Source organism: Sinocyclocheilus grahami, unplaced genomic scaffold, assembly GCF_001515645.1.
Source record: "Sinocyclocheilus grahami isolate Dianchi unplaced genomic scaffold, SAMN03320097.WGS_v1.1 scaffold652.1, whole genome shotgun sequence".
In the NCBI taxonomy this organism is placed as follows: domain Eukaryota; kingdom Metazoa; phylum Chordata; class Actinopteri; order Cypriniformes; family Cyprinidae; genus Sinocyclocheilus; species Sinocyclocheilus grahami.
Window position 1 is genome coordinate 398,978 of NW_015505831.1, and position 11,968 is coordinate 410,945.

The 11,968-nt window shown below is 37.1% G+C and overlaps 1 protein-coding gene across 5 annotated transcripts in view; it reads right to left on the minus strand.

Moving 5' to 3' along the window:
• Positions 1-11,968, minus strand: part of cobll1b (cordon-bleu WH2 repeat protein-like 1b) — a 69,196-nt gene that overhangs the window by 1,665 nt on the left and 55,563 nt on the right. For all 5 annotated transcript variants that reach the window (XM_016242272.1, XM_016242274.1, XM_016242273.1 and 2 more), the window contains exons 9-11: positions 4,968-5,205; positions 3,540-3,616; positions 1,911-3,199 (exon numbers count right to left, since the gene is read on the minus strand). In XM_016242272.1, the coding sequence (XP_016097758.1) occupies positions 1,911-3,199; positions 3,540-3,616; positions 4,968-5,205 (1,604 nt within the window). The remainder of the gene's footprint in view (positions 1-1,910; positions 3,200-3,539; positions 3,617-4,967; positions 5,206-11,968) is intronic.

Below are 11,968 nucleotides of genomic sequence, written 5' to 3' on the forward strand. Positions count from 1 at the left end.
AAAAAAAAATTTTATTTGTTTATTTTTTTAAAAAAAAAAAAAAAAAAAAAAAAAAAAAGTCAACAAATTCACTACTGTTCCAAAGTTTGGGGTCGGTAAGATTTTTTAAAATGTTTTTTAATGTGTAAATAAAATACAAATTAACTTAATGTTCAGGCCAAGGGCAATATAGCTGAATTAAATTGTTGTATTATATTATATTACATTATATTATTAATTTAAAAATACATATGTTTTTAACTTAAATAAAATAAAACAAATTTAAATATAATTTTTTTTCAGTACTGTTCAAAAGTTTAGGTTCAGTACGATGTTTTTGAAAGAAGACACTTATTTTTCATCAAAAGGCTGCATTTATTTGGTCAAAGATACAGTAAAAACTACTATTGTGAAATCAAATTCACAAATTTTCCAATTTATTATTTTTTAAAATGTATTTTATGGATTTTTTGTTAAAAAAAAAATTAAAAAAAAAAAAAAAAAAACTTTTGCAACATTATAAACGTCTGTCACTTTTAATAAATCCATGCTGAATAAAAATATTATTATTCTATTATTAAAAATATATTATTTATATATATTTTAAATAGTCAAGGCATGTCTTCCATGCGTTTTTTTGTATGAAGAATGAATAACATTTAAGCATATTCACTTTTATGCACCAATATGAGACAGTCAAAAACAGCTGTATTTACATACACCATCAGTCAAAAGCTTAGACACACTTGACTGAATCTTCTCATAAATGTTTCACATGATCTTAAAAATAATTTAAACCCATCAGCAAACAAAAGCTTTTCCTCAAGACTGTTTTGACGCCGATGAGACCAAACATACATTGTATACTCTGACGGCACACAACAGCGCCCTGCATCTCTAAACACGCTCTCAGCTGACCCCGACAACGCAACAACAAAGAAGAGTAGACAGGTCAATCCAGGACATAGATTAATGAGCCATGTGCGTCAATACATTGAGTACACACTCTGTCATTACAATGAGTGTCATCCAACTCCCAATATTAATTTACCAGCGCCGGTTTAAACCGGGTGGATTTCACAATAGAATATTTACTTGCACAACAACTGTAGCACAATGAGGCTACAAAGATGAGTCAAGCACTGTTACAGCAGCACCCAAAAAACCTCGCAGGTCCAGACTGCACCCGCAACGTATTCTGACCTTCTCACTGCACAATGTCAGATTATTAGTTCATCTTATCAAATCTGTCAGAAGCAAGCCTCTATTTTACCTCAAAATCAAAAGAAAGAAATTCAACTTTATATTCTGCCTCAAGAAAGTGCAGTCTATTTTAGGACAATGAAATTTAATGACCTTTTTTAAGCACATTTCCCCTGCAATTGAGGGGGAACATTAAAAAAAGAAAACATTGTCATTTTTGTTGTAATCAAATGCTGGGAAGTGACAGTATGACTCATCACTCAATTATTTAATTTTTTTAGCAAATATGTCAAGATGTGGCCTCATTTTTAATTTATAGGGTTGTTGTGGTGGCACATTCCAGTGATAAGTGGTTAAAATATTCTTTATTTTGTTAAAATACATAATATTTTTTCTTATAATAATTAGAAAAATAATACATTTTCAATTCATTTTGCAATGCAAAATTCTTAAATGGAGTCTTTATTTTTTGTTAAAACACATAAAACATACAAAAAGTGTTTTACTTAAAATATAATAATATAGAATTGTCGTAAAAATAAGTTTTCAATGCATATTGCAATTCAAATAAAAAATATTGTAATAAAAATGTAAATAAATTATACAAAATTTCTTTAAACACACACACGAAAAACCAACATACTGTTATTGTGACCTGGCCATATTTTTGTGAGATTTGGCCCTTAACAAGTTGACCACTATTAATTAAAGTTTTTCTAGGTACTCACAGTGCTGACTGGTGGCTCAGGGGACTCTGTAATGGATCTCTGTTTTGTGAGAAGATGCGTGCGTGGTAACTGCCCCAGGGGTTGATGGGAAAGCGACTGGGACCTCTTCACTGCAGAAGACACTGCCTGAGCGAAACGAGAGGGCGAAGAGGGCGAGTACGGTTTGGGAGCGGCGAAGCTTCTCAGTTTCTCTAGACTCAGTGAAGGCGGGGGGTTTGTGGGAAGACTCTTCTGGCGGGACACTACAGATGACGGTGGAAATTTGGGAGCTTCGGGTGGAGGTACATCCACCTCTGCAGTTCGAGGTGCATCACTGGCTCTTGCTTCCCATTGCACCGGTGGCGGTGGAGGAGGTAAGTTGTCCAGTGCAGGAAACACATCTGATTGCGGGCTTCTTGCGGTTTCTTTGGGCTGGGTCACAGGACTGCTACAACAACTGCTGCTATTACTGCCCACACTCGCTCTGCGAACGGCCGCGGAGGTTACGTAATCCCCGGGTGTTCGTTTGTGCTGCGGCTGGCGGAAAGAAGCTGGTTTGGGTCTTGTTGCCGGTGGAACTTTCTTGCATTCAGTTCCTTCTACAGGGGATGAAATGGCAGCTAGAGGTGAAGTACAAGGACTAGTTTGCGCAAAGACGTTCTGATGGCCGTTAGCAGCAACTGTGCCATTGGAGACGGTCTTTGTGTCAGGTTTGTATTCTACATTGGGCTCCAAAGTTAACTCAACTTCAAAGAAACGCAGCTTTTCGAGAGACTTCTGAGGCACAATGGTGTAGGTGGTCATGCCCACTTTGGGAATGTATTCACGGGTGAGCTCATTGGATGGTTTGGGTTTGGGTTCGCCATCTACGATATGCTTTACAGTATTTGCTTTAGAGGTTAGTGTGGATGTAAGATCCTTAGTTGGTTGGATCGCAAGCAAAGGTGGTTCAGGAAGACGCAGCTCTTCTGTGGAGGTGGCCATGTCTCTTTTCAGTCCCATTGGGGACTCAGATGGAGCTGTGGAGGGTTCAGTGCATGAGCTCGATGGCTCAGTAGAGGGTTTCTGGGGCTCCATCTGCGTTTCAGTGTGAGCGAAGCTGACCGAACTGGGGATGGTTTTCGGCACTTGGTCTTCGAGGCTGGACTCTGTGCCCTGTGCTTGCAAGTCCATGTGCGATGTCTGGATGCCGCATTCAGAGGTTTGAAGCTTGTTGAACAAAGATGTAGGCTTTTCTGTGGAGCTCACAGAAACCTCCTCCAGAACAGGGACACTTTTCATCACCTCTTCTGTCTTTTCCGTCGGGGGCTCTAGAGAAAGAGAAAACAAAGTCATGCACCCAAGCCTGTCATTGGAGTTTTACTGTAAACTATAACCCGTTGCACATCAAACAACGCTTTCTTATTGTGTCATAACTTGACTTTTTATAGAGATCATATCATGAGGAATCAAATTTTCCTGTTTGATCTTCTGAGATCAAAGAGTTCGATGTACTACTGGAAGTTTCAAAATGCAACCAGAGCATTTATTAAAACTAAGCTGCAAAAATTACTCATAGGTATGAATAACAATCGCATAAAGTACACTAAAGTGTAACATTGTGTAAAAACCAAAGGTGCTGAAGGATCTCACCCATGGGTTGAAGCTTACCTATCTCTTCTGAAGGGCTATGAGAGCTTGTGGCCTGGTCCGACTTAATCTCTCCTTTCAATGTGGCTTCTGCAACTCTGTCAAGGGTAAAAACCATGCAAAGGTTAAAAACTACATAGAAAAATACATTTAATAAAAACATTAAAAAAAAATATTTACATACATGTATAAAAATGAACCTAAATCTCCTAAAGCATTTCTAGATTGCTCTGGCTGGTTGCTAGGCTGTTTTTGCTGGTTTATAGGTGTTGCTGTGGTGTTAAGAATGGTTGCAATGTGTTAACACATTAATATTTTGAATTAGGTTTTATTTTTATATTTTCATGTTCAAGTTAATTTTTTGTCAATTTATATTAGTTTGTGATTTTTATTTCTATTTAGTTTTAGTAATTTTATTACAGTACTTCAATCTTAAACTTATTTTATTTCAGTTACTTGGCAAGACAAAATTTCTAATATTTTTTAAGTTTCGTTGGTAACACTTTACGAGAAGGTCCCATAAGTTAATGTTGGTTAATTCATTAACTAAGACTAACGAACAATGAACAATACATTTGTTACATATTACTTTGTCTTTGTTAATGCTAGCTAATAAAAATACAATTGTTCCTTGTTAGCGCAAGACCATTAGGTATGAACAAATAGAACTTTTGATTTTAATAATGAATTTAATGAAATTGACATTAACTACGGGTATACCTATGATGAAAATTACAGGCCTCTCTCATCTTTTTAAGTGGGAGAACTTGCATAATTGGTGGCGGACTAAATACTTTTTTTCCCCACTGTAAATGTTTCATAAGTATTTGTCATTGTTAACTAATGCAGTCAACTAATGTTAAAAAATGGAACCTTATTGTAAAGTGTAACCGTTTCATCATATATTTATATTTTAATTCTCCATCATATTTATTGCAATTACCAAAAATCATATTGAATCATTCAAATTTTTATTCAAAAATAACAACAGGAATAGTAAGGTATTCCGATGGGTTTCTAAGCTTTGCTAGAGTGTTCTGGCTTGTTTTGAGGAGTTGATAGGGTCCTTCAGGCTGGTTCGGTAAGGTAGTTTGGTAACACTTTACTTAAAGCCTTTATGTATAATGCATTGTAAAAGCAGTTGTAATGCATTAATTATGCCTTGTAATGCACCTTATAATGCATAGTACAATCTCATAAATAATTGTAACCACAGTTAATACACTATAACATTTATCAATTCATTGTTACACTATGCATTTTAAATTTGGATATGATTATTTACGACAAGATATAATGTATTACAATGCACATTATGAATAATTATAATGCCCTTTAATAACCCTTTATAATGAATTATACATAAAGGCTTTACGTGAAGTGTTACTGGCAGTTTTAGTTGTATAAAGATAGATTTGTATCAAATGAACACTACTGTACAGTACATACGCCGCATCTGTGGACTGGTCACATGATGGATTGTCTCTGGCCATCCCACTTTCCAGAATCTCTGAATCCTGAGAGGGAGTTGCCGTCCCAACCCGGCCCGAGTCCAGAGAGATGTCAGCAGACAGGTTGAGGCTGCTGTCGTCCTCCTCCTCCTCCACAGCAGTCACCTGACCTTCTGCGCTCACATTCATCTCCTCCTGTTCCCTGATCTCCTCCAGAGGAGACGCCAACGTCACTTCTGCAGTGTAAAAATCACGACGAATGCACAAAGTCAAATGCTTAAATATTACAAAGTGCAGCCCAATCCTTTGAGCTCTTCACTGTATCCCCCAGCAACACTAACTCAGGGGTTTCCACATCAAACTGAAGTGATGTCCATTCTCAGCTGATAGAGGGAGAGATCTGGCATATGCAGCATTAATATGAATTCTCTGCTCCTCAGACTGAGCGAGCGCTGTTAATTAAGACGTCTCGCTTCTCTCGCCTGATTCAGCTCTTCAATCACCCTCTCTGGAGACCAGCGAGATGAAGAAACATCCAGAGAGCGGTCTCTGTGATCTCTCTCAGACATTTAGATTCAAAGCCTTTCTGCAGCCGCTCTTTCTATCTCTGCTCCACTCTGAGCTCGTATTTATGTGTTTTGGGGCTCTTTATTTATTTATTTGCTTTCTCAGTCTCTCTCAGTGAAGTTATTAGATCTTATCAGCCATGTAGATTGATTTCTCCTCTCTAAACTGTTTCTCAAGCGTGCTCTCTCATCACCGCTGCTGCTGCGTGAATATGACGCATCACAACACCACGGAGACCCGAGGAAAAACTGGGATTAAAGTCCAAAACCTGGCTTGAAATAACCTAACAAATCAATCGGGGCTAAAGCAGTTCCATTAACGACAAATTAAATTCACACAATCTCACTAATTTGTGCACGCTTATTCTTAAGCAGACCTTAATGTCGATCATGAATCAAATCGATCCACCATGACAAACAGCGAATATATCTGTGCTGAGACATTGCATTTGAGACATTGTGTTTTCCTAAGTGCATAACTGACATGTCACAGGTATATTTTTCATCTGTAAATGTTAAAGTCATGCAAACATGTCCATTTTGCTGTCAGGAGTGGGCGAGGCACGCGAGAGCAACTAAACAGACGGAGCACAATCGAATAGGAGCGCAATAATTCTGAGTAAAATATACATTTTGCTAAAAAATTTGTTTTTTGGACATTAAATGTGTCTTTTGTAGAATTTTAAGCCTACACATAAATAGTATTTTTATGATAGCAGTAACTGTAAGTGGACTATTGTAATAGGTAAATCAAATGTAAGCTAGTACAGTACTAATTACTAAACTCAAATTAGTTAGTGTGTTTCTTATAGCAGTTAAAATGTAGTCATTTTCTTTATTATTTATTTTCATTTTTGAATTCAGTGATTTAAACTTTTAATTAACTTATTTTAATGCTTTAAAGAGCAATTTTAGATTGTAATGTTCTAGTGTTTTGCTATCTGTTCTGCAAACTATAAAAGGTACAGCTGTAATAAAACCAGAGAGAAAGGCTGCATGGCTAGAAACTGTAAAACAAAATAAAAAATCAAATAATAATAATAATAATAATAATATGTGAGACAGTGGTAATATCATTATGTTCCTATTGGTCAGTAGAGGAGCTTAGCTTAGCCTGACAGTTAGCCTGCTTTAGACCAGGTTAGTTTCCCAGCATAAGTTGCCACAGTGACTAAGCTTGATCTAGGCCTATGTTAAATTTGCTTTACTAAACCAAATCATTTGACAATGAGTTAGACTAACTGAAATAAGCCTGGCTTATTTGGTTAACTTGTTTTATGAAACGGGCCTCGAGGCATTTAAAGTGATCATATTTTCTCCATTGCATCGAATCGTATTGTGTTGAATCGAATCGAAATTGGATCGCACAGCATCGTAACAGGGCTGAATCGCATCGCATCGGTAGCTGCTTCATATGTATCTTTAATGTATCGTATCATTGGCTATGCATCGATATGTGTATCGTATCGGCCTGAGTCATGAGATGCACATCCCTAATAGACAGACAGACAGATAGATAAAATGGTAATGACAGAAAGTACGATAGAATGATAGAAAGACAGAACAATAAACAGACAGACAGACAGATCAAATGTAATGACAGAAAGTACAATAGAACGATAGAAAAACAGAACGATAGGTAGATAGATAAAATGTAATGACAGAAAGTACAATAGAACGATAGATAGATAGATAAAATGTAATGACAGAAAGTACAATAGAACGATAGACAGACAGACAAACAGATAAAATGGTAATGACAAAGTACGATAGAAAAACAGAACAATAGACAGACAGACAGATAGATAAAATGGTAATGACAGAAAGTACGATAGAACGATAGATAGACAGACAGACAGACAGACAGACAAAATGGTAATGACAGAAAGTATGTTAGAAAAACAGAACGATAGACAGACAGACAGATAGATAAAATGATAACGACAGAAAGTATGATAGAATGATAGAAAGACAGAACGATAAACAGATAGACAGACATATAGATAAAATGGTAATGACAGAAAGTACAATAGAACGATAGAAAGACAGAACGAGAGATAGATAGATAGACAGACAGACAGATAAAGAAAATAACGACAGAAAGTACAATAAAACGATAGAAAAACAGAATGACAGGCAGATAGACAGACAGACAGATAGATAGACAGACAGACAGACAAAATGGTAATGACAGAAAGTACGATAGAACGATAGAAAGACAGAACGAATAGACAGACAGATAAAATGGTAATGACAGAAAGTACGATAGAATGATAGAACGACAGAACGACAGACAGACAGACAAAATTATAACAACAGAAAGTACGACAGACAGACAGACAGATAGATAAAATGGTAATGACAGAAAGTATGATAGAGAGACAGACAGACAGACAGACAGATAGATAAAATGGTAATGACAGAAAGTATGATAGAATGATAGAGAGACAGACAGACAGATAGATAGATAAAATGGTAATGACAGAAAGTACGATAGAATGATAGAAAGAGAACGAAAGATAGATAGATAGAAAGAGAACGATAGATAGATAGATAGATAGATAGATAGATAGATAGATAGATAGATAAAATGATAACGACAGAAAGTACGATAGAATGATAGAAAGACAGAACGAAATATAGATAGATAGAAAGAGAACGATAGATAGATAGATAAATAAAATGATAACGACAGAAAGTACGATAGAATGATAGAAAGACAGAATGATAGATAGAAAGATAGATAAAATGATAATGACAGAAAGTACGATAGAATGATAGAAAGACAGAACGATAGATAGATAGAGTCATATGATCAAATTGTCTAATTATGTAGCATGGTGGTGTTACCTTGGCAACAGTGTCTGCAGTACAACAGTAATTAGTGAAAATAGACATCTCATTAAAACTGAGGGCTCTGAGTTTTATAACTCTAAACTATGATATCATACTGTAAGATGTGGCAAAGCACATTCAGAGTCAAACGCACAGGCAACAGAAACAAAATTAAAGCAATAAAGAACTGTTTCCACAAAAGAAATGTTTTAGTAAAGTTTCTGAGCTTGTAGTTCAGATTGATTGTGATGAGAGAGAAAGACCGGCAGTATATAAAAAAAAAACCAAGACAATTAATTGACTCTAAAAACTGCATGCAATAAAAAAAATACCATGCAACCAATAATTCCCAAACAAATGACTCCGAGTCGATTCCTTTAAATGAACAGGTCAAAAAGACTCAGTGTCAAACTCATAAGCAACCTACTTAAACAATTGTTAGGGAGCTGTAATCATTCAGTGGAATTGGAAACAGAATTATTCAATTTCTCATCCAGGAAAATGTCAGGTTGAACGCTTGCTCTGATGAAATGTCAGAGCTGCGTTTACACCCAAACACACACCGCAGCTGCGGCTCATTTGTAACTGTGTGCCCGTACGTGTGTATGAGTGTGAGAACGAGTCGAGCTAATACAGCTGCAAACATTTAACTCCTCCAGTAAATTCTCCACCCAACGGCTCACATCGTGAGCTGCCAACACAACTTAGATGTTACTGTAGAATCTTATGTTGTATTAACATCATATTCTAATGTTTTTTTTTGATGTCACACATATGATCTTCCTCATGCGAGGGACACCCATGATAAAATGTTTAAAGCATCGGTTTAGTTCCTTGTATAAAGACCCATTTTGTACTTTGAAAAATGTATATTATAGATATGTCTAAAATATAAACAGGAAATTTAGTTTCTATTAAGCTACATTACTTTTCTATATTTTTTTTCACTTCTGCACTGTTAGATATTTATGTATTTATTTACTAATTTACTTTATTGAATCTAGTTTGTCTTAATCAAATTTTCTTGTATTTTAATCTAATTCTTTATTCTACATTATTACATTATTTTTCTATATAGTCCTGTACATTAGATATTTATTTATTTGCCTGTTTATTTGAATCTAGTTCATTTAAATCTAATGTTCATTTTTGTTTTTATTAATTATTTTTAAATTTTTTAAGCTTTTAAACAACAGACCCCAGTTTGAAAACCCTTGCTTTAATTAACATAAATATAGAAGGCATACACAAAAATTTGGAAAAATAGTATTAATTAAGAACCTTAGAATTGGCAGGTCTCTAACACAGAAGGTATCTAATAAAGCAGCATAATCACATCACTAAGTAAAAAACATAGATCAAATCAGAGAAAGCAGTGATGTGTTTATTGAACCACTAGGTGGAGACAAAGCCTTGAGAAAGTCAATTGCAACACATACTGTAGGCCCTTAGCACTTTCCCCAAATGCCCACCTACACCTCTGTCCCGATCAAAGTACAGCCGCTGTGCTTATTCAAGCCCTCTAAATCCTCTAAATAATGAAATAATAACTTCAAATAATACTCTTAACTCTAAATAATAACTTTTCTTTCATTACTTCTCCACCTACAGCCAACAGATTACAAAGCACGAAACATGATGAAATAGGCAAGATATTAAATTCTCATAGCTCTTAGCTCATATAAACAGAGTTTAAACACAGAAGAGCACAAATATGGCATTAAGCAATATTTAGAGACTTTTTGACAAGTCTCGGAGGTGGCATTAATGCATTTCACAATAATCATGGGCGACACTTGACTCTTGAGTTGGGGGGGGGGCAAGAAAAAAAAAAATATATAAATGAAATAAATAAATAAAAACAAAAAAAAATTTTCCGGATGTAAATTCTGAATGGATTACACTCTAGAAAGTGTGCAGAGCGCACTCCCTTTATCACTAAAAAGCGTCACTCATCTTCGTTCATCGCGATCTCACAAAGTTCCGTTATAATCAATGAAGCTCTCTAAACTGCCCAATTAACCTCTTATTTACATCACGTCTGCACTTAGTCATGAGATGATTCACGAGCGTGCAAAACTGCGGCGCTTTCAGCGGTGAGTGAATTCTGACAAAACGTTTCTGATTGGCCATTGCGTTCAAGAAATCAACAGATATGTCTGTGATTAAAGATATGTTTTTGCAGCTCAACGCTGCAAAAACACGGTGAGGGTATTTAGCGCTTGGCTAAGGGATTCCATGGGATTCCATGACTAACAATTTGGGCAATTGCCCCCTCCCTAATGTCGCCCATGATAACAATGTTATGAAATTGTTTTAATTATAAAGTTTTGAATATAGAAATATTAAACAATTTAAATGACCCAATTCATACTTGACTGAAACCGCCAGTAGGTGGCAGCAAGTCGCTGTCTGTTGTCACTGAATCATTCATTCAATCGATTCGTTCAAACGGCTGATTTATTTTGGAACCAAGCAAGTGACTCTCTTTATGAATGGGTCATTGAATCATTGACTCACTAGATTTATTCAAAAACGCAGATTCGTTCATAAACGAAACACCGCTGTTTGCTTAGACATGCAGCTGTGACTTTGTTTGAAACTATTTTCTTTGACGAAGTAGAGCACAATCAGACAGCAGTGTTCCTAAAATGTAAGTAACTTAATATTAAGTTCCCTTTCGTGGAACTTCGAACTGCGTCCTCTAGGGGTCGCTATGGGGAACGCCTCGTCGTGACCCGTGTCTGAATCCTACATTGAAAAAACACCAACTTGTTTGGCCCGGCGACAGCCATGACGTCACTACCGTCGCAACTAGTACAAAATAGGCGCCGGTAGCGCACATCATCACTTTCTTCGTCTTCACTGACCGTTCTGTTTGAAGCGTGCATTCCAAAAACAAAGTAAGAGTATTTCTTTTCCTACTATGGCGAGCACTAGCGGAGCGTTTAGAAAGTGTGTACATCCGTGTCAGCGGTTTCTGACACCCGATGATTCACACGAGCTACGCGTTGTTTGTTTGGGCGAGGAGCACGCACGCGATGTCTTCGAGGAGGCAATCTGCGTGCATTGTGAGAGCTTTTCGCTGAAAAAGCTCCGTTCTCGTTTGTCTCTCTTCTCGAGTGGAGAGGGACAACCATCGGTTTCCCGCGGTTCAGGCCCCGCCGCTGCTGAGGCACGGAGGAGAATGAGCTTGTGGGGATCTCAGGTGGACCTAGCCGATGAGGCTGAAGGGGGGGTTCCCCTCTTCCGCGCATCGGTGTCGGGCGAGAGACAGCCGCTGGACAATGATATCCTCTCTTTGATATCATCTGATCCAGGGCAGATGATATCAAAGCCCAACAAGAGCAGGAAATGGATGTGGAGAGTGAAGAAGCTGAGGCTGAGCTTTCCCAATCCACCTGCCCTGCGTATGATGAGCTGTTAGAGGTGATGGATCGGGCCACGGCAAGGCTCGAATTACCGTGGAAACGAGCCAAGGAGGTGACGTCGCGAGGTCGCCTCGACGAACGTTATCTCTCCGGCCATACACCTCCAGCTCAAGTGAGCCTTCCTTTCCTTCCTGATCTCCATACTGAGATCGAGAAGGAATGGGAGA